The sequence below is a fragment of the Stegodyphus dumicola genome, chromosome 1 (assembly GCF_044657685.1).
Source record: "Stegodyphus dumicola isolate Sdum_Otavi_A_Nest chromosome 1, ASM4465768v1".
NCBI classification, from domain to species: Eukaryota; Metazoa; Arthropoda; class Arachnida; order Araneae; family Eresidae; genus Stegodyphus; species Stegodyphus dumicola.
This window is the reverse complement of record NC_140768.1, coordinates 256618555-256642460: the sequence shown is the minus strand read 5'-3', so window position 1 is coordinate 256642460 and position 23906 is coordinate 256618555. Positions and strand designations below refer to the sequence as shown.

Sequence of the window (23906 nt, the reverse complement as noted above, 5' to 3'; positions counted from 1 at the left end):
TTTATGAGACATAATCATAACTCTTGTTAAAATATTCCTTACAACACTGGAGTTCAAGGTAATAAAAATTTTTGTTAAAGTCTTCAGGCGTGGTTATTTTCATTGCATGCATGAGAGAAAAATGTTTTGAAAAATTCAAAAATCACACTAAAAATCAAATAATTCTTCTTCAAATATTTTTATTAGCAAGTAAAATAAATGAGGTTGTAGGGATTTATATTTATTTTAACTACTATTTTAAATTTTAAGTTCAGACTTTTCTATAAGCCTTCATTCCCCTAATTGTCAGTGCCAGAATTGCTAAATGTTCTAGCGCGCCTAAACGCATGCAAATTTTATATGTTGAAGGAAATAGTTAAAAGCCGAGTTTCGAGAGGAGAAAGAGAGAGTTGGGATCTAGCTGCCGTCTGTGCCGTAGGTACGTTTGCTCATTGCTGGTTCAAGTGGCTTAATTTGCTTTGCTTTGCTACCACTAGCTTAGAAGGGGGTTGAAGTTCGGGACTCGCTGAGCCCAGAAGGTAAGTTTAGCACTTGTTAAGGATTTCAACTTTTAATTTTCAGTCACCTGCTTTTCAGTTACCGCCTAAGTAGAGGCGAAGTTTGTTAGCGTCGAGTTGACAGAAGAAGTTAATCTGCCTGGACCCTACATTGGCGCTCGAACTAATACGAACCAAAAAGAAAATGGCCAACGAAGAAGTATCTCCATAAGGCTTAGAAGTGGCAGACCCAAAGGTGACCTCCCGTTAGATGGATTTGGCTTCCTAATACAGACGATGAGGGCGGCACTTAAACCAGCAGCATTTTTAGAAGCTCTCGAGACGCACTTCCAATTGTATCCGGTACCGGAAAGGCAGAAAGTAGCTATTGCTTCGAGTGCCCTCCGAGGACAGTGCTTAGCTCCAAGCTTGGTGGAAAGGAATTGGGAAATTCCTACTTGGCGAAGTTGGATCACTCACCTATACAATCGACAATTTCAAAGGGGCACTCCTAAAAGCGTTCCCGATAGTTAAAGATCGTGCCAAGTTTGAAGCCAAATTATATAGCTTCTATCAACGAAGGATTGAAGAACTAATCGAATTTATCCTACGAAAAGTCAAGCTAGTGAATATGCTATACCTAGACTAATTAGATGGGCCTTAAAGTTATACAAGAGCACAACTTAATAACTAAGCATACTCCAGGCAAAGAAAATACTGTGGCCGACGCGCTATCAAGAATCAAGATAGATGACAATGGGAATCAAGTAAAGTGCGCAATTTTTACGTCTAAAATTTTAGATTCCCGGGAAACTGTCATTTCTGAATTGAGAAAGGATCCAGAATTCGGTAATATCTATGCTTATTTAAATGATCCAGATGATTTCGATCATCCAGACCTTGCCGCAATTAGAAACAGAGCCAAAAATTAAGAGATTGTAGATAATTTACTGTTTTATACTAGGTCTGCGAATGAAAACTTCGAATATAGGACAGTCATCCCAGCCGCACTACGGCTAAGCATTTTTCAAGAATCAAAATCCCGACCGCTGGCCACCTCGGGGTAAGGAAACTAGCATATGATTTAAGAACTGCCAAACATGACACGACGGGAAAAACGTCCACTGAATTATTTCTGGGTAGAAAGATTTTAACCCTACTCGATAAATTATTTTTCGTCTAAAAATAGGAGCTTGAATTTAAGCAAGCGAACATTAAAAAACTAATGGATGAAGCGTTAAAGGATTCAGATATAGCAAGACAGCGGCAAAACGTCTATTATGATAGTAAACGCCGCGAAGCAGATTTCAAAGTGGGGGAAAAAGGTTTTAAAAAGAAAATTCACTTTGTCTAGTTCTCCAGAAAATTTCGTATAAGTTTGCACATAAGTTTGAAGGTCCCTACGTCGTGCAACAGATTGTCGGGCGGTAATTTATATTAATTATTTCACATTCAGGAGAAAGATTAAAAGCCAGTCCGCAGTTTGTCATTTTGTTTTGCCTGTAACACTGAAATAAAAAAATAAGCAAGAAGCAAATTAGACGCAACAAACAATTTCGCATTAGGCAAGATTTCAAAGCTGTCAACATCACTTGAAGAAAAAATTAAAAAAAACCTACAATTGCATTTAAGAAATAATAAATTAAGAATATTTATTACTTGAACTCGTTTCAAAGATAAATATCTCGGATTTCAGATTTAATGTTTTTACAGAACGATTCCAAGGAATGCAATTAAATTTTAAATTAATTAGAAATATTAAAAGGCCTTGTAAATATGGGTAATTGCGAAAAAAACTAAAATAATAGATAAGACAGTAATAACTTCCAAGAACTGAGTCGCTGAAATATGAGTTCCCTTTAAATTATATATATATATATGATAGGTTTTATGAGCTTTGAATGCAATAACAAGGAAAATTTCCTATCAAGGAAAAGATATTAGACTTAAATACTTCGTGAAAAGTTTTTTTTTATTTTATTAAGCAAACTTTGTTTAAATTCAAATGATTTGCATTTACATTTAATTGGCTTTTCTTTCAGTATATAAAAATAAAAACATGCTGATAGGGATGCGGAACTCTAAATAGAGCCTTAAGTTCCAAGAAATTTTATTTCTTCAGCAGTGTTGTTACGTATTTACTCGAGGGAACTTTCTGCGGTAGATGATGACTTACGTTTACTTTTTCCTAGCTTCACAGTAACTTTCTTTCTACAGATCGAAAAGTACATTAAAAATTTTTTTATATCAATAAGTGTTTATGTGAGTTTTGCTAGTGAGTGCTTAAAAGCAATTTACTTGAAAAGAATGGAAAACATTACGATAAAAACAAAAATAGCTTTTTTTAGTAGTTCAGAGCATTCTACGAATTCACTAACTATACCAAAACAAATTATTTTATTGACTTTAAAAATATAACCAAAATTTCCTCAGATTTTCTCAGAAAGTTAAAAAGGGAAAAGGTTACAATATACTTTGAAAAATTCGAGATTTATATTTATTTCTTCTTTTATATTTTTTCTTATGTTCTTTGATATGTTAATATATTTTATATTTATATTTCTCAGAATTGAAATCATTTCAAACATACAAATAGAATTAATTGTTATACGGTTGACATGTAGGAAATGTTTCAGATGTGAGAGGGACGCTGTAAAGGTATTCTGTCTAACGCTGGTGCTCGCCGCTTCTTTGGCGAGGCACACTAATTTTGTTATTTTGGTGACTCTGTTTTATGGATGTACCAGGCGAATACAATCAGGGATTGCAAGTGTTTGTATGTTTGGTAATAAAGTCTATTCGGGGTCTATAAACGTGCTGCCATTACTTTATCGTCTGGTTTTCAGACTCTATACATCCAGAATTACAATTATTATACATGTTTATTTTATTTTACTTTTATTTAAATATTTATAATTATATTTGTTTAAATAATGTTAAACATAAAAAGATAAGCCACACATTATTGAGAAGTTATTAAATTATTTAAATGAATGCGCACAATATGTAAACTGACATACGATGCGTACAGATTTCACAATAAACAGATGACGCATTTTGAATTTTTTCATTTAAATTGTCAATTTATTACAAATGGCAGATACAAGAACTTAATAACCTATATTATACTGTTACTTGCTTATCAATATATAATTTCAGGGCCATTAAAGATGAAAATTAATTACTTTACTGTTGAAATGAAAATTTGTTGCATCATCAAATAAAATATAGCATTATTTTTTAATATTGTTATCGAAAAAAAGAAGGTTAGGATTCTATTTAAAAAACTATTTTTTTAAATGTGTAATCTTCAAAAATGTTGAAATACTATTTAAAAAAGGAAAATATAAAATTATCTCCTTTAAATTTCAGTAAAGGCTACTTAGGTCTGTAGAAAAAAAGGCAAAAGGCAATATTATATTGTGGTTTCCATTAGTTTGCCCAACTGCATTTCTGCTAAATACTATTACTTTTAACGCTATTTTTAAGAAATTATTCTCTCACAGTGACATTACACTTATATAATTGTTCTTTGATATAAAAGGCCTAACTAAAGTTCTATATAAAAATCTTTTATACAAGAAAACAAGAGGAACACTTTGATATTAGTCAACAAGCATTAAATTCTACTTACAAATCCTTGAGTGAGCCTCTAAAAATCTGCAGAGTTCCAGACCTAAGTACTGACATAGAGACAGATTCCAGAGACCTGCAATGAAATCAGTAAATTGTAAGGATTTAAGCAAAAGTTTACAGCACACTACAAATAATATCGTTTAATACTGCTCTGAAAACTGATACTAAGAAATAGGTAACAGTTTCTACTTTAGAGATTAATTCAGAATAAAACATAGATTAAGCAGAAATGTTTGTAAATTAGAAACAAATTGTTAATTATACAATTTTTTTGGAATTAAATTTAAGTATATAATAGGATTAGTAAATACAAATGCAGTTACAATATGAGCTACTTTGAAACAAGTGAAATTAAAGTAAGATTTTGTGACTGAATTGATACTGGATGCGTTTTAAAGAGATAATGTAGTGTGTGTGTGTGTGTGAGTGATTATGGCAAAGCCTCGAGGGCTATCTGCTAAGGGGAGGGATGCCTTCGTGGAGGACTTTCTAAGGGAAATTGGCTCGTATACACGTTACATATGGGGAAAACCACGAAAACGCCCATGCAGCCAGCCCGTTCGCGGGATTCGAACCTCAGACCGAACTACCAGTATTCAGCGACTTTACCGCTCGGCCGCTGGTGGGCAGAGATAATGTAGAGCTTTGCTAATAAGGCACTTTGTTTCTTAACAGCAATAGTTAAGAATCATCTTGGAGAAATAGGATATTTAATTTAACTTTGAATTTAGAAAGTTACGTTGCTTATGAGTGCATTTGTAAAAAGGAATTGAAGAGTTTAAAATCATTTGTTAACAATAATACATTGATAATTTTTCATAGCCACAAATTTGTTGACAAAAGTTTTGCTGACAGAACTGGAGGTTGTCTTATATTTCCTTTACTATTCCAAAGGAAAAACTGACAATTGTAATTTTATATGCACTTATGGAAAGTAAAATGCAAGCGTCAAATATAAAGTATGTCAGGATATCGCAATCAAATCCTAATGCTATGCTGAATTTGAAATTTTTTTTGCATTTTTGACCTCTACAGTAATCATTCCCCAAGCTATTGAATGCAAGCTGCCTAAGACGAATACATCCCACAGGAGTTTGTTGAATTTAGCTTTGTGGTATGAAATTTCAAATTAGAACAATTAAATCGGCGAAAAGCATTTCTAGCTGTGTGGGGATGACGTCTAATACTCTTCCATATATTCCATATGTGCTTGATAGGGTAGAGACAGAGAAATGTTGTTAGTAAATGGCAACAAGTTAATTCTTCGAACAGTACTTTGTATGCAATTACGGTAAAGATCGAGAATTATCTTATTGAAATAAAGCCTTCAGCGCCATAATGAACTGCAGCATAACGCTTCCGTCACAGCTCATATAAATGCTGTCAAAACCATGTTGTTTGGGATAACAAAAAGGAGTCTTTCTGTTGTAAGAAATCCCTTCCCCCCTCATAACGTCTCGGGAAAGGTTGATATATCGATTTTGTTGTTTGACATCTAAATTAATGTATCGACAGCTTTGTAACAAGGTTTCACCTAACTGCAACAAAACCGCTTCCTTTTAATTTATGTATATCTTCCCTAGTCTTCAATCATGAGCAACTTTAATCTCTGAACATCATTTATCTTCATAACGTTTGCGAGTTCTAATTTCCATAAATTGTTCTTCCAAGTAGATTCTAATTTGGCACTGTTAAAGTAGCATAGAATGGTGATTTACGCGGAAGACCGAAGTGAACATTGCTTTCCAGTAAATGAGTAAATACTATTCACGCAGTAAGTTCGCTGTCATTAAAATTTAAATCTTCTCTCCTAAAACCCATTTCATTCACAAGGATCATCTGTCCCACAGCACTAGTCGTTTTCACTATTGATGTGACCACTATTGCTGTGGGACACATCAGACTGAATCCCAGTCCTCGTTTAGAAAGCTCTCTCGGGGAATACTATAAATATAGAATAGTGTTGGACAAAAGCTTTCATAAGGGCGGAACGCGGTTCTTCTAGCTGCTTAATCCGGTTCGTTATGAAATCTAGATGTACTAGAAAGTATGTGCATCCGCCGAAGAACATGGTCCTATCACTTCTGGAGCTATAATTTAGAAATTAAACAATAATGCTTGACTATAGTTGAGATAAAAAGACTTATCTAGAAAGAGAGCTTAGAATTTTTTATCCCTAAACTTTTTATTTGAAAATAATACAGTATGTATGTCTATCATATGATAATCAATAAGAACAAATCTTGCTTATCGAGTATTTTAAAAATGTCTTTCATGAAGGGGTGTTCACCTTTCCCCCGATTACATGCTACAAAAAATAATATCGGCACCACAGAAGATCGTAATACCCCTGCCCGTATGATGCTCTAAAAATATATTTATGGTCCACGGTTAAAAGTATTTGACCAACACTGATGCAAGTTATTCTCTCGCTCTATTTTTTTTTTTTTTTTTTTTTTTTTTTTTTTTTTTTTTTTTTGGTAAAACAGAATCAGAAAATTTATCTTCATGAAGGCCATTCCTCGTTTTCTCAAGTCTTATCCGAAAGTTAACTATTTATTAATTATTATGTGCATTGAAAGGAAACTATAAGGTATTTCTCCGACCTCCCTAGCGTGCCTTCGTGGTGTAGTGGTTCTGCACGCTGGGCCGGTATTCTAGAGGTCCGTGGTTCGATTCCTGGCGAAGGCGTTGCTAATTTTTCATCTCTCCGGCTTACAACATCTTCCCAATACCTTCTCTCAAGAGGCTCAAATGCAACCGACTCTTCCTCCAAACCTGTACTCACAACGGGAAATTCCCAGGTTATTACAGACGATTCCTCAGACGGGACGCCGACTGTTCTTGCGGTTTTCGCGGGGAAGACGCGGACGCACTTCATTATCTGCTCTCCTGCCCTTTGACAGAACACCTTCGACAGCAGTTCTTTCCTTCCGACTACATCACATATCCTGTGAACAGACTGTTCACGGACTATTACTGCAACAAGGGCATCTTAGAGATAATGAAGCAAGTGAATGAAAATGATTAAATCCAAGAAACTACAGATTAATGTAAAATGTAGAAAGGCGGTCTAACCGTCAGATTGCTAGCAATGAATAGGATGACTTCCTAAACTTGTAGTGCCATTAACTTAGTTTGGCGGAACAGGTTAAGTAAAGTGACCATATACCGTATATCTCTTCAGCTTCGAAAAATTACCTAATGTCTCTACGAAACCTCATTTATATATTCAGTGTGTATATTCAACGCTTAAAGCCACTTATGTGTCAAGCCTTCGTGACTTTTTATACATCACATGTTTATAGGGAAAATATGCTGCTTATCAAAACTTTTGTGACTTTTATCAAATTCTACTTCTTGAGAATGAAATTTTTACAGCATATTCTTATAGTTACGCATTTATAAATATTAGAACATCTTAAAAACATCGAAAAATCTTCAGTACAACTGAATTGTTTGTTCTAATTAAGTACTAAAATATGAGCAATAAATGAAAAAGATATTTAAACTCAACTAAATTTAATTTAGATAGACTGCAATAAGTATTTTCAAGGCTGATTATTTTGTCAGGTTCTTCGGTTAATTAATCAGTTATTATGATTTTGGTCTTTACTTAGCTTCTACTTTCCGTATACCTCAGCGGAATGCAAATGAGTTTTAAGTGAATTTAATATGAGGATTTTGGATCGTTGAAACAGAGAGTTTCTGGCAATCGCGCCGCGCTGTTAGATTTTTGGAGCTCTGTTTAAAAGATATTATCTTGGTTTTGAATTCATTCGTAGCCGATTGTTTTGAACTTATGCGCCGGAAAAGTTAGTTAAGTCAGCTCATAGCTTATTTATTTGACTGATACTGCTTTTATCAGTGTTTAAACTGAAGTAACTGTTATTGATTAATTTACATCGTTATAAGTAGTGATTATTTGTAGCACAACTCCTCCCTAGTTCAGTTTAATATAAAGGTTGTTTAAACCTTCTCAACTCTCTATAGTACTATTTTCATGCGTAGCGATAAATTGCTATTTGTCTAGTAAGGTCTTGTCTTGTAAGATTTTGTGTTATTTGTCTGTGTTGCTATTTGTCTAGTAAGGCCATGTGTTGCTATCTGTCTAGTCTTGTACTCAAATTGAAACTTGTACTGAAACGGAACTTTGCAAATTACTTTATAAACATTTATACGACTAGCATCATTTGCAAAGAGATTTTTACCTTCATATTAGCCGACCAGTGGTGGAACAAATAAAACTGTGAAACGCTGGTTATCATCCAAGGTCCTGTGCTCGACGTTGGAATGTGGCAGCTGCATAAAGTTTCCAGGGATTTTCTTATGTTCGAAGTTAATATGACTATTTTATACATATCATTTTTACAACAGTGTTACTTAAACTGTTTATCTACCAACAATTATCTAAATTAAAATGAATGGCAGAAGTCAAGAAAAATATAATTTTCAGATAGTAAGGATATAAAACTATACACATACACACGTCACACATCTAGCTTGAAATAACATTAAACAGCTATTGAGATTAACTGCGCTTGTGATCAAACAAATCGCAGCCATCCATATAACATACGGATGGCTACGTTTTCTTTCTGTCTGAGCATTTATAAAGAGCCTTTTGTATGCATCTCAAAGAAATTTACACGTACACCTAGCAGAGATTTGTTAGTGTCGCAAACAGCAATAACAAAGATCTTATACGCATTCAATCACAAGACAGAAAATCAAATTGTCTGCAAGATCATTGGGCCAGGTCATCTCTTTCAGACATTTTTCTGTAGGAATTCGTAAAACTGCTATTCAGAGCATTTAATAATATTTAAGAAAGCATTAATGTTATCTTCACCCCTAAAATACCGCATACGCTTCGCAGAGTATGGCTGGAACTGATTGCAACATAGATGTTTCTCACGGTAAACGATGGCACGTATATCGAAAATTAGAGATTTAAATTAATACTATAAAACCTTTATAACTTTATGCATCGATGTAAAATATTGTACAGGATATTACTTTAAGTATTAAAGTTTTATTTTTTGTAACCAAGGATTTGCTTTGTTGTAACCCTGTATTAATTAAAGTGAATAAGTCGATTATTCTAATGACATTTAATATTTTATCAATGTTACTTTAGTTAGAAATAGACTTACGTGTTTAAAAGTTATTTTAGTGTTTATTTTATGGTCAATGTATTTCCTCTGAGTATAACATCAGATCTGTTAAATAAAGAATATGACGGTGATATTCTAATTTATCTGCAATGTATCAAAGAATCCTGAATCTGAAGAAAGATTTTGTATTAAAAATTTGGCGTTTTCTATTACCAATAAGTTTTAATAATTCAGTTAATTTTAAATAAACTGAAGTAACATCTTTAAAACAAGCAGAAACGTAAAACAACCGAGATAGGAAAAAAAAATATCTATTTTAAAGAAACTCCCGCAGAAATGAAGGATTCTATCTTGAGAATAATACATTTACCAGCGAACATTAAATCTCGAAAGCAATTTTTCTAAGACCTTTTCTTCATCGGATTTTAAATAATACTGAAGTAGATTAAATAATAGTGTTACGAATTTGGTATTTAAAAAGCTAATGTTAGTTCAATTAGAAATTAAATGGTTTTATTTCTCGCGCAGTGCAGCGCGTGACGAATATTAAAAGAAAGCTAAGCCGGAAAATTGAAAATACAAGAGCGCGTGCATTAAATAAATAAATATCTCTTTTTGATTTCGAGAAAGTACTGGAAAATTCTAGCGCGTGATTTTAAAATCTTATAAAAGGAGGAAAACATCTCAGTTTGTAGTAGTTGCTTAGTTTGTTGTTGTTTAGAAAACTACTGTTGTTGATTGTAGCGAATTCGCGGATTAGCGTTCTTTAGCTGTTTTGAATTACGTTCTATTGGATATTTGAGTAGTTAAAAGATAACTACTGTGAGATATTGTAATACTGCATGATAATTTGAGAAAATTTAAGCATTTTTGTTGTGATAATAATAAATTTTTGTTCATTTTTCATCGGACTTGTGCATTCATTTCATAACGAACCCGTACGCACGCAACAATTTTTGGTGTCAGGAGTGAGGTTTGAATGCCAATAACAAGAGCGATGGAAGAACAATTGAGACAGCTCATTAGTGCTTTTGCTGCATTCCAAGAAAAGATGGAAGCTGGCCAAGCATCATTTAAGGAAGAAATGAAATTGGGCCAGGAATCCGTTAAGGAAGAAATGAAATTGGGCCAGGAATCCGTTAAGGACGAAATGAAAGCCGTTCAAGCTGGTCAAGAAGAGATGAAAAGAGAAATTACTTGCATAATAGAAAATAAATTTGAAGCTATGGAAGGCAAAATAAAGTTGGACATATTGAAGAAAGAGTTTCTTCGGTGAAAGAAGAAATAGAAGAAAGAGTTTCTTCTGTAAAAGAACAAATTGATGAGAGAGTTTCTGCAGTTGCCAAAGAAATGGATACTTTAAAGAAATTCGTAGCGTCGGCAGGGAGCAGGAGTGATGATTTTAAATTCTTACCAATGCCTGCTCGTCCACCTCTGAAGCTATCCACATATGATGGGAAGACCTCCTGGCAGGTGTATAAGACACAATTTTCTATCGTGGCGGATGCGAATGGATGGGATTCCCAAGCTAAGGCCTGTCATCTCGCCGCTTCTCTAAGAGCCGACGCAGCGGATATCCTTCAGACTCTTCCCGAAAACAAAAGGTTAGATTTCGAAGCTCTGTCCGGCGCCTTGGAGTTGCGCTTTGGGGAGAAGTGTTTAAAAGACTACAGCAGGCTCCAATTAAAATCTCGTCAACAGAAGCCTACCGAAACACTTCAGGAGCTCGCCGCGGATGTTGAAAGGCTGTCCCATCTCGCCTTTTCGGAATGCCCGACAGAAACAAGGGAAATCCTGTCCTTGCAATACTTTATCGACGGCATCCGAGATACTGAAATACAGAAAGCTCTACGAATGGCGGATGTAAAAGATTTAAAAAGCGCTCTGTTGTACGCCATGAAGTTCGAGGCAGCCCAGCAAGCAACTAGTAGAGATCGCTACCCAGTTAGAGCTGTGCGAGTCCATGAGCCAGTGGATCAACTGATGGCTCGTTTAGATGATTTAGCCAGACAAGTCGAAGATTTGATACGGAGTAGGAGCGAGAAGAAAGTGGCTCTAAGGTGTTGGAGATGTGGTAGTGAAGGTCACCTAAGACGGAATTGCAGAACTCCCCAGGGTACGGAATATAAAGCAGATGATTTTACCAGACAAGTCAGTGGCTTGAGACGGAACAGAAGTGAAAAGAAACTAATTCTAAAGTGCTGGAACTGCGGAGTTGAAGGCCACATACGAAGAAACTGCAGAAAACCCCGAGGTACGGAAAATAAGACCATTTCCCAGCAACAACGCAGTAAACAAATTAGTGACCATATCGACGAACGGAGGTTGCCAGATAGTGAAAAACCTTGTTTTAAAGCTCTTAAAATTTATACAGTGAGTGGCAACAATAACGGACTGTCCATCAATGGGATTATCGATGGAGTTCCTTGCAGAATGATCATTGACACAGGAGCTAATGTTACCATCATTAGGAAAGATTTAGCTGAACAGTTTAAAGATAAACTTATTTGGACGCCATCCTGTGTTACCCTTCAGACTGCGTCTGGTGACAAGATCGACATAACTGGGAAGTTAAACGTAAACATCACGTTTGGAAGTGCCGCCTACCATCACACGGCATATGTGGCGGATATTACAGATCCATGCATACTCGGATTGGACTTTTTAAGGAAATACAATTTTTCCTTAGACTTGAAAAACAACAAACTGCTTTCAGGATCTGAAGACATGACTATCCATCCTAAGAAGGGATCCTCACCTGGAAATGCCGACGCTTTGTCCGAAAGAACCAGCTCGAGAAACAGCCAAAATCATGCTAGGGTCGAAAAGAAACACCAGACTACCAGCTATTCTCCATCTCAGATGCTCTTCGGTCGAGACCTTCGTCTGCCTTGTGACCGCCTGTTTCATCGCCGTACGGATGCGCCTTCATCGCCTGAGGAACACATCCAAGATGTCAAGGCCCGTTTTGAAGTGATGCACCGTTCCGCACGAAAGCGAGTGAACTTGGCGACGGAGAAAGTGAAGACCAGATACAACACGAGAGCTGCTGGACATAGATCCAACGAAGGAGACAAGGTGTGGTTGTGGAACCCGATTCGACGAAAAGGAGTCAGGCCTGATTTACAGTCACCTTGGGATGGTTCGCACACAATCCTAAACAGGCTAAATGACGTCATGGTTCGGATTCGTAAGTCTTCGAACTCTAAACCTAAAGTCGTTCATTACGACAGGTTAGCTCATTACTATGGCCATAGTACATAATGTAAATAATTGTAAATAGTATAAGACCATGGTCCATTTTTGTTTTTAAATGTGTATTTGATTTGTATTTGATAGCATTTGATTTGTTTTATGTATTGCATTTATTGTTCATGTTGTTTATTATTGTAATGTAATGCTTATTAATGCATTTATGCCACAGTTGTAAGTTTTGCTTCCTGTCCAGGGATTGTACTGCCGGGGACGTGCAGTCCTTGGCAAGAGGGCAGTGTTACGAATTTGGTATTTAAAAAGCTAATGTTAGTTCAATTAGAAATTAAATGGTTTTATTTCTCGCGCAGTGAAGCGCGTGACGAATATTAAAAGAAAGCTAAGCCGGAAAATTGAAAATACAAGAGCGCGTGCATTAAATAAATAAATATCTCTTTTTGATTTCGAGAAAGTACTGGAAAATTCTAGCGCGTGATTTTAAAATCTTATAAAAGGAGGAAAACATCTCAGTTTGTAGTAGTTGCTTAGTTTGTTGTTGTTTAGAAAACTACTGTTGTTGATTGTAGCGAATTCGCGGATTAGCGTTCTTTAGCTGTTTTGAATTACGTTCTATTGGATATTTGAGTAGTTAAAAGATAACTACTGTGAGATATTGTAATACTGCATGATAATTTGAGAAAATTTAAGCATTTTTGTTGTGATAATAATAAATTTTTGTTCATTTTTCATCGGACTTGTGCATTCATTTCATAACGAACCCGTACGCACGCAACAATAGATATCTCAGAAAAATGAAAAGTTAGGTTCTAAATTCAAGTGAATATAATCAAATATAAATACAGTTTTTCAGCGAAAGAGAGCACAATTCCCTTTAGGCGCTTTAATGGCGATTGATTTCATAAAAGAACTAACACACCCAAAACAAACTCTGAGAATTAACTATTTATTTACTTGAATTGTCGATTTTCCTTTCCTTATATTCCTAATAAAAGACAAAGCAAAGATAAAATCAAAAAATCAAGTACCAATCGTTATAAGTAACTGATCTTTAATTCGGGAGCTGTAAGGTATCATATCTGATTTGAACGAATCTCAAATTTTATTTTGTAGCTATGATTTTTTTTTACTTCCTTGTACGAAGTAAAAAGGAAGTATTGTAATCGCGAAAAGTTTCAGGCAGGATATTTCAACGAAAATATCCATCGAATGCAATTTAACGATGTTTTTGCGTGATATCTGTACGTAAGGACAGAATAAAATACTCTTTTCCTTTAAAAAAATTATAAAACTGCTTTAAAATTAATTCTGAAGAGAATTTTTCATGGCGTCTGTACGAACGTATGTAAGTACGTGCGTACGTGCGTGCGTACGTACGTTTCTCGCGTAACTCAAAAACGAGTAGCCTCAGAACGTTGAAATTTTGTATATAGGACTGCTATAACATGTAGATGTGCACCTCGTATTTTGGTTGCGATCGGCCGCACCAAACGTATATAAATATATTTATATATATATCCACTCTATTACCCGGCTCAGTGATCTCAGTTTCTTTACTCTTATATGTTTGTAAATTGTACATTTTTTGCTTTAAAAATGATTGAATTATGTTGTTTTTATCTTCCGGTTAATGGTTTTATGCCTTTGGTAAATCTGTGTGCAATATTTTTAGAATTATCAGCAATTTTAAAGTTGTTTAATTGCCGCTAAGCCTGTTTTTAATGGCGGCCATTGATATTTACATTTGAAACAAGAGACCAGTGGATTTGTTGCCAATCTAGAGAAACTTAGCTTCGTAACAACAAAGATAACGCATTCATTTATTATTGCCAATTAAATCATGCTTAATTCTTTCTGGAATTTTTTCGAGGAAATAAGCGTTTGAAATTTACTTCGTAATTTTTAATATAGATATTTTGAGTTTTTATGTATTTTTGCCTTCTCGCGAAGTGAGAACTGAATTAATTAAACGCGAAATACTCAATCGTCTGTGAAAAACTGTTTCTTTTTTGTTTTGTTTGCTTAATTTCTTTTATACATAGTTCTAGCTTTACTATAGTATTTGAACAGAACACGTGACAACGATTAGATAATTCTTTAAATGATATACATTTTGTGCATTCTGAGTTATAATAAGAATGAAATATAATACTGTTAAGTAAACCTTGCGCCAGAGTGTCGCTATGGTAAACAAAGTGAATTTTAAAGAATGCATTTATTCTATTGTGGTTTATGCGCTGTCGGCGAAGTAGGTTTAATTCAATCTAATAAGTTTAAATAAAATGCAAGAAAAAATGCGTATAATTTAATATTCCGTACAAGGAAGTCATGTGGTGTACACATCAGATTTTTTAGGTGAGCAATCAAACTGAATAATAAGAAAAAAGTAACGAACATTATACTTAATGTTATTAGCATCATTAACTGGTTTATAGGAAGTAAATAGCGTTTAAAAAGGCTTCGAGTTAAGAAAGACACCCTACTAATGCAATAAGTAAGCAAAAATTTCAAACACGTCTACTCTTCTGAAAGATATTGCAGATAAATCTCTGAAAATAAGAACAGATGTTTTTCTTATTATCAGAAAATATCCTATGAAATTTGAGATAAAAATTTCTTTTAAATCCCCCTTCTCTTCTGAATGAATACAAGATTTTACTATTGTAACATGCTTAGAATTCCTGAGTCAACATTGATTCAAACGCAATGAGTCTTATAAACAAGCTTACTGGAACCTGAGAACGGCTTTACAAATTTAGATTCGGGAAATTCTAATTCTCGAACTTAAATTGAAATACCCATTAAATCTCCAAAGCCCATCAGTGATCGAGTGAATAAAACCGCTGACAGGAGCGACTCGAATTCAGTTTGTTGGTGAATGGACTGAATGAAGGGAAATTTTGTAGCTTTTATCATTTGTTACTTTTATCATTATTAATATTAATATTTGTGGCTTTTATTATTGTTTCAACACTTCCTTCCTGACACAGATAGCCCTTGCGTTTTTTGTAGTAACTGATTAAATAGGCAACAATTAGGCTAAATATAAAAATTTCAGCTAGTTTTAAAATTATTGTTACGTAATGCCGTCAATAAACTTCGGAAGATATCCACGAGACAGTTTTATGAATAACTTTATTGAATGAACACGAGACTTTTAATTGTATTAATGTTTTAATGACGCGAGGTTTATGTATCCTTTTTTTGTGGATGGCATCAGTTTTCGGCGTTGCCATGCACGTTCTAATCCGTGTTTGCTTAGTGATAGAAGTGTTCTATGAATTTAATGTTGACATGAATACGAATTGAATTATTATATTGTATTTGTGTTCTGTTTATTGAATAATATCCTAGTTCCTGCTTTACTGTGAAACTGTGAAAATACTGATGTCAAGTGTTAACAAAGTTGTTTATTCGTCAAGAAACATATGCAGAATTCAAGTAGATAAGATTTATTTCTTTTTCTATAAACATTGAAATTGTAAACAGATATTCTAATAGTAGACTCACTGTGTCTGATTATTATTAAGGTTTATATGCGTATATATTAAGAACCTGTGCAGAAAAACCGTTGACGGGTAGTCTCGGAGTAGTTCTGATATTTTTTGATAATATTTTCGTTACAAGTGGCGTCCGCGACAGGACGCAGTGAGGTTTCTGTTAGAATTATTTTGTTGAATGGTATTTTGTGAAGTAAAGCTGGTTTCATTCATCGTTTTATCGTGAATCCTTTAACTGTAAAACGCGGAGGACTACGTTCTTCCTTTACCAAGACTGTTAATGTTTTGAAAAGCGAAATTGGTAAGGATGATTTTTCAGCAGGTATAATTAAAGATAAATTTACAAAGTTGCAAATGTTACAGAAAGATATTGAGGAACTTAATGAGCAGATTTTGAATTTTATAATTTCGACTGATGTAACGCCTGAAAAAGTTAACGATGAAATGGAAAGCTGCGATATTTATAAGGATAAATATATTACCATTTCTCGCTTAGTTAGTGAGAAGTTAGGTACCTTAGAACAGATAAATTTAGAAACTAGGTCGCAAAATAGTGTTTTTAGTAATTCACCTCGTAATACTAGATCGTTAAAGCTCCCGAAAATAGAGCTGAAGAAGTTCGATGGGGAATTATTGAACTGGCTTCCGTTTTGGTCTCAGTTCGAAAAAATACACGATGACCCTGATTTGCACGAAAGTGACAAATTTCAGTATCTTGTGCAAAGCATGAAACAAGGGACGCGCGCTAGAGACTTTATTGACAGTTACCCAATGTCTGCGAAAAATTATTTAAAAGCTATTAGTGCTCTTAAGGAACGTTTTGGGAATCAGGATTTATTAATTGAGGTATACGTGAGAGAGCTTGTAAAGTTGATTGTAACGAATGTTAAGACAGGCAGTAGTGAAAAATTACCATTGCCGCTATTATTTGATAAGATTGAAGCACAACTAAGAGCTCTCGAATCCTTAGATATTAAAACGGAAGGCAATGCTTGTTAGTTATATCCCATGGTAGAATCATGCCTCTCGGAGTCCACAGAGCCTGGTCCGCTTTTTGGAGAAGTAAAGGAAAGTGAGAATATTTCTGGCCTAATTAATTTGATGAAATTTTTAAGATGCGAAGTGGAAGGGGAGGAAAGACTTAAGTTAGCGCGGAGAGGATTTGAAATTTTGGGCAAAAAGACAAGTATTGTAATAAATCGAAAAGGGAATTAAAAAACAAATTTAAATCTAAACAGTTAACGAGTGTCCCTACGGCGGCAGGTTTCCTTACGACGAAAGATAATAACTGTATTTTTTGCGATAAACTACATGATAGTAAGGACTGTTACGAAGCACGCTCTCTGTCATTAGATGAGAAAAAGAATAAAATTAGGCTTAAGAGGTGTTGCCTAAAGTACCTTTCGCCTGGACATGTTGCTAAGTCGTGTAAACAGTTTGTACGTTGCTATGTGTGTGGTAAGGCTCATACAGTTTCTCTCTGCCCGGATCTGCAGACACAGAAAACGCAGGAAAAAGTAACAGAGCCAGACACTTTTCAGGCAACTACGGCGGGATAGATGTGTTCCACTGAGGTAGCTCTCATGACAATTAAAGTCAATGTGTTAGGAAAATCAGGCACGAGAGAAGTACGAGCGCTTCTCAATTGCGGATCACAAAAATCATACATTTTGAAGTCTACGGTACAGGAATTAGGACTAATTCCCATTGCCGAGGAAACTGTAGCTCACACGCTTTTTGGAGGGGATAAAATTGAACCGAACGTACATAAAAAGTATCGGATCAAGCTACGCTCTCTAAATCCGTATATGAGAAAAGAAATGGAATTTGTATTTTTGGATCAGGAAGCTATATGTGGAAATATAGCACGCGTACCTAAGGGCCCTATTTTAAAAGAACTTAAGTGTAAAAAGATACGGCTTTCAGACATAGGAACAGGTTGCCCGAAGGTAGAGATGCTAATCGGCAGTGACATTTACGGTTCAATTCTTACAGGGAAAGTAAAACAGCTTGATGGAGGTTTGACTGCAATTGACACTAAATTAGGATGGACTGTTTGTGGTCCACTTAAGGAGCATTCCGAACCACAAAGTAGTGGTATATCTACTCTGAATGTAAGTCTGACGTTTCGGGACCTAAATGTATCCGATCTTTAGAACTTAGAGATAATAGGAATTTCAGATTCCAGCAGTAATTCTACAAAGAACGCGGAAGAAGATATTGCTTAGGAACGGTTTTTAGGCTCCTTAGGTAAAAATGAGGAGGGGAGATACTGTGTTGGTTTACCCTGGTTAGAACATAACATAGATTTACCATCCAACCGCGATATTGCGGAAAAAAGGTTTCTCAGCACAACACAAAGACTTAAGTCTTTGAATATATTTGAAGAGTACGATAAGGTTTTTAGCGAATGGTTTGCTGAAGGCGTGATAGAGGAAGTTCCGGTGTGCGATCTTAAGTCTAAAGGACATTATCTGCCGCATCATCCTGTTATTAAACCGGATAGTCTTACCACCAAGGTACGGCCGGTATTTGACGCATCATGTAAATCTAAACGAGCACCTTCTCTTAATGAATGTTTGGTAAAGGAACCGAATTTGATCGAAGAAATACCTGCCTTATTATTAAGATTCAGAGAGAAACGCATAGGAGTTACGGCTGATATAAGAAGCGCATTCTTACAAATTGAGCTTAAAAAGGAGGATAGAGATTTTTTAAGATTCTTTTGGTGGAAAAAGGATGGTCTCATAAAGGTGTATCGTCACACAAGGGTAGTTTTTAGTGTTAGATCCAGCCGTATCTTTTAGGTGCTGTCATTTCTTTCCATTTGTCTCGAGTGTCTTCGGAGCAAAATCACGTAGCAGAAAAGCTTCGAAATTCTTTTCATGTCGATAATTGTGTCACGTCTCTTGACACAGAGGAAGAGTTGAAGGATTTTATGGATAAATCAATTGACATTTTGGCAGAAGCTAAGATGGACCTACGGATGTGGACATTCGATCCTATAAACGACGTTAATAAAATTTCGAGGAATGATAATTCGGAATATCTCTCTAAGAATCAGATTTCAGTCTTGGGTGTTCTATGAGACAGAACGCATGATAGCCTTTCTATTCATATTAAGCCTGTACGAAATATAGACAACCTGTCAAAAAGAGAGATTTTGTCATTAACACAGGGGATTTTCGATCCGCTAGGGTTCTTAGGTCCTGTATTATTACCGGCTGAGTTATTGATTCAAGAAGTTTGGTCTATTAAAGCAGATTGGGATTCTCCACTATCAGATGAGGTCAAACAAAAATTTTTGAAATGGTACTGTGAATTACAGATCTTATCAGATTTGAAAATATCCCGCAGAACAGGATATGGAAAGAAACAAACTTGGACTTTGCATGTTTTTTGTAACTCGAGCCAGAAAGCTTACGCGACCGTGATTTTCTTAAGCTGCGAAAACAATGGTGACACATGTGTAAATTTTCTGATCGCAAAATCTCGTATTGCACCTTTAAAAAAGATGACAATACCACGTCTTGAACTTTTAGCATATGTTTTAGGAGTATGTCTAGCGAAGTATGTTGTAGAGGCATTATCCTTAGACGAAATTGAAAAACATTACTGGTCTGATTCCACCACAGCTCTTTCATGGATCAAGCGCAATGATCAATGGGGAACTTTTGTAGGAAATCGTGTCAGAGAGATTTGTGCACTTTCAGAGGAAAATCAGTGGTCTTACGTGCCAAGCCAGTTAAATCCAGCTGATATACCATCTCGTGGTTTTACCCCTAATCAAATTCTAAAGAATTCATGGTGGGAGGGTCCTAACTGGTTAAAGAATCCGAAGGATAGTTGGCCACGTCTTGAAATTAAACCCAATGAGGCATTAATTTCTTCCGAAATCAGAACGAAAACTGTAGTATTAAATGTTAGTGTGAGTACTGATACATCTAAGTGGTATGAAAAATATTCTAAATTTTCAGCAATTGTAAGAGTTTTAGCATGGGTTCTAAGATTTATTAGACGCTGTCAGGCAAAATCTGTAAATAGAGCAAAATTCTTGTCTGCAGCCGAGTTAAAAGATTCAAAAAACACTTTGAGTCTACTAGTTCAGCGTGAAAGTTTTTCTCAGACTGGAGATGTAATAAATGGTCTTTCAGTCGTCAGAGATGAAATAGGACTGATAAGAGTGAAAATAAAGATTCTCGCAAGAGATGATGAATTTGGGTTTAAATATCCAGTTCTACTTCCGTCAAAGCATCATATTGTGCAAAGTCTAGTGCTCGAATACCATAAAAAGAATTCTCATGCCGGTATTCAAATGCTCATGTCAATGTTAGAGAAGAATATTGGATTATTTCAGCTAGACAAACAATTAGATCAATAATCAAGAAATGCCATACCTGCAAGAGATTCACAACAAAATCACCTTCAACCCTACCTATTCATTTACCTTTAGACAGAGTACGGGACGCTCGAACTTTCGAAGTCACCGGAATTGACTTGTGTGGTCCTCTTATTCTTAGAAAAAGGACTAAAGCCTGGCTGGGGCTATTTACATGCGCAGTCTACAGAGCAATACATTTGGAGATCGTGACATCCTTAAGTGCAGATTGATGTGCACTCGCGTTGAGAAGATTCATCGCTTGACGAGGCCGTCCGACAGTTATCTATAGTGACAACGGCACGAACTTTATCGGTGTCTCTGGTGCATTGAACCAAATTGAGTGGCAAAAGATAGCTGCTCTTGAAACTCTAAATCCAATTAACTGGAAATTCATTCCCCCAACCGCAGCATGGTGGGGCGGTTGGTGGGAGAGACTAATTCGCATAGTGAAAAATCTACTTATTCGAGTTCTTGGTAAGTCGTCTGTTACGTATGAGGAACTGCTCACAGTTCTTTGTGACGCAGAAGCCACCGTTAACAACCGCCCGTTAACATACATCTCCTACGATGCAGATGAGTTGAGTCCTCTAACACCATCCAACTTTCTCCAAGATGTTAAAGAGATTGAAACGGCTGATTTTGATCATTTGGATAGGAACAAACTGGTAAAGAGAGAACGTTATTGCCAAGAACTGCGTGAACAATTCAGGCGACGATTCCGGAAAGAATACTTAGGTCAGTTGGTGCAAAAAGCTGGCACATCTGACAAAATTTTCAAAGTTGGAGAAGTGGTCCTTGTTGGTTCTGAAAACCAAAAGAGACTTAATTGGCCACTTGCAGTGATTGAAGAACTGTATCCAAGGATAGACGGCCCATGTGAGAGTCGTCAAAGTCAAAACTCCTCTTGGTCATCTCGTTCGTCCAGTCAAAAAAATTTACCCTGTAGAGGTTAATTCTTCTGGGGATCCCATTATACCAGATCAATATACTACTAATGATCCACCAGAAACATCACAGAATGACATTCCAATTCAGAATGATGTTTCAGCAGCTTCTCGGACGTCAAGAAGCAGCAGAGTAATCAAGATACCTAAGAGACTGAGCTACTGAACTTTCGAACTTTGTTGATTTACCCCGAAGGTGGCAAATCAAGGTGGGAGGATGTTACGTAATGCCGTCAATAAACTTCGGAAGATATCCACGAGACAGTTTTATGAATAACTTTATTAGTTTAGTTTAGTTTAGTTTAGTGACGGAGGACGTGAGCACCACCCCTTTACCATTATGGTTAATTGGTTTAGAATAACTTTATTGAATGAACACGAGACTTTTAATGTATTAATGTTTTAATGACGCGAGGTTTATGTATCCTTTTTTTGTGGATGGCATCAGTTTTCGGCGTTGCCATGCACGTTCTAATCCGTGTTTGCTTAGTGATAGAAGTGTTCTATGAATTTAATGTTGACATGAATACGAATTGAATTATTATATTGTATTTGTGTTCTGTTTATTGAATAATATCCTAGTTCCTGCTTTACTGTGAAACTGTGAAAATACTGATGTCAAGTGTTAACAAAGTTGTTTATTCGTCAAGAAACATATGCAGAATTCAAGTAGATAAGATTTATTTCTTTTTCTATAAACATTGAAATTGTAAACAGATATTCTAATAGTAGACTCACTGTGTCTGATTATTATTAAGGTTTATATGCGTATATATTAAGAACCTGTGCAGAAAAACCGTTGACGGGTAGTCTCGGAGTAGTTCTGATATTTTTTGATAATATTTTCGTTACAGTTATCTTCAACTTTTGTTAAAGCGGCATTCAACAAACGTCTAATTTGCATGAAACGTGTATGCGGAGATGCTCAAATGATTAGTCTTCCAGTGCAGGTGTACAAAGCAGTTATGGATAACATCATCTTCATTGTGTATAAATCGAAAGATTTTTCTCATTTGGAAATCGCATTTGAGCTCTGGCTACCGATGGAAAAAACCCTGTGATGCTTCGAATAAGGAGACAAAACTTCTACCAGCTAGAGTCGGAATTTGACCTCGACAGGATCGTGGCCTATCGGGATTGTGGTTATTCAATCTGCCACATTGCTGTTCGTGTTGTCGGAATGTCATGACTGTCAGACCTCCAGAAAGGCCATACTGAACACCATGCAGGAATTTCAGCAGTCCCGAGCAAATAAAGCATGTTGTCCTCAAGATCTGACGGGATCGTACAGCATCGTTACACAGCACCATGAGTCAGAAACGTAGCTCGTACGCAGAACGCTAAGTATCCCTAATGATCTCCGGAAATGTGTATAGCCGTCTTTACATTTCTGGATATGGTGAGGTCCTTTGCTGTGCCCTGTCTTATAAACTGTATGCTGCCCGTACTGTTCTGACCTTCCTCGATACAAAAGGTGTTCGACTGTTGCCCTGGTCGTTACATTCTCAAAATCTATCACCTAATGCAGATCTCAGGCAACTTCTAGGATGTTTTTTAAGTGAAAATAGATCGATGTGTACATGGGCAAAGCCAATGTAGTGCGTGGTGCCTAGTTTGTGCCTACTTTAGTTTTTAAAGCTTTAAAATTAACTGTTAAATTGAAGTATTATATCACAGATCTGACTTTAACGTAATTTGTAATACTGAATCTAACAAATTACATAAAAAAAAAAAAAAGAAATCCTCTAAAGCCTTTAATTTGTGAGCTTATTCATCTAAAAACAAACCGAAGTTTAATTTGAAAATAAGTGTGTTTCAATTTAAGAATGTATATATTTCCTTTATTTAACATCTTTACATTTTATTCTTTAAAAGGAAGGAAAACATGAAAGTTTGCAAAGTTAAAATAATTAAACAGTATTTTCTGATTCCAGTAAATCTTTTCGCATTCAGTAGTTTAACATTTGTCATAGAGCAGACTCATAAGCCGATGAAATAAAGAACGTTTAAAATCTCAAAGCTCTTGTCTGAGATTAGAGTAGTGATGGACTTTTCAAACGTGAATAATTTCCTGGATTCATTTTTATTTTCATTGCATAACATAAAATAAAGCTGTCAGAAGAGATTTTCTCAAGTCTGTGCTTCGGCTCTTATGCGACTGAAATTTTATTTGAAAATACAGTGTATCAAAATATCTAGAGACACCATTTACGTGTGATATAATCAGAAAATATGAAATGGATTTTTTCAAAATTCCATTTCATATTTCTGGAAATCAATTTCTTATAAAGTACTTGTCGATGACAGCATTTCTTATCAGTACGAAAGGAATGCAAGCCCCATGGTGTTCATGTTAGAGCTTCATTATAAAGCCTTAAATTCCTATTCTAATAATACTTTAAATAAGAATAAGCATTTATTTGTTGTTTTATAACCATAATAAAATCACTACGGCATTTCCATTAATATTTAACATTAATTATAAATATGACAGAGTAATTACTAGCAATAATTATTATATTTAGCAGCAATAAACTTTGCTAATATGATTTCATATATGACTAAACTGAAGTATGCTACAACAGCTGTATATAAATCGGATTCTAGTGGGCTGTTTTACATTTTATTTCTTTTTGTTTGAT

General features: G+C 35.4%; 1 protein-coding gene across 1 annotated transcript in view; it reads right to left on the bottom strand.

Annotated features, from left to right (window-relative positions):
• Nucleotides 1-23906, bottom strand: part of LOC118188513 (lutropin-choriogonadotropic hormone receptor-like) — a 458217-nt gene that overhangs the window by 225387 nt on the left and 208924 nt on the right. The window contains exon 2 of the mRNA XM_085827357.1: nucleotides 4111-4185. Within this exon, the coding sequence (XP_085683483.1) occupies nucleotides 4111-4185 (75 nt within the window). The remainder of the gene's footprint in view (nucleotides 1-4110; nucleotides 4186-23906) is intronic.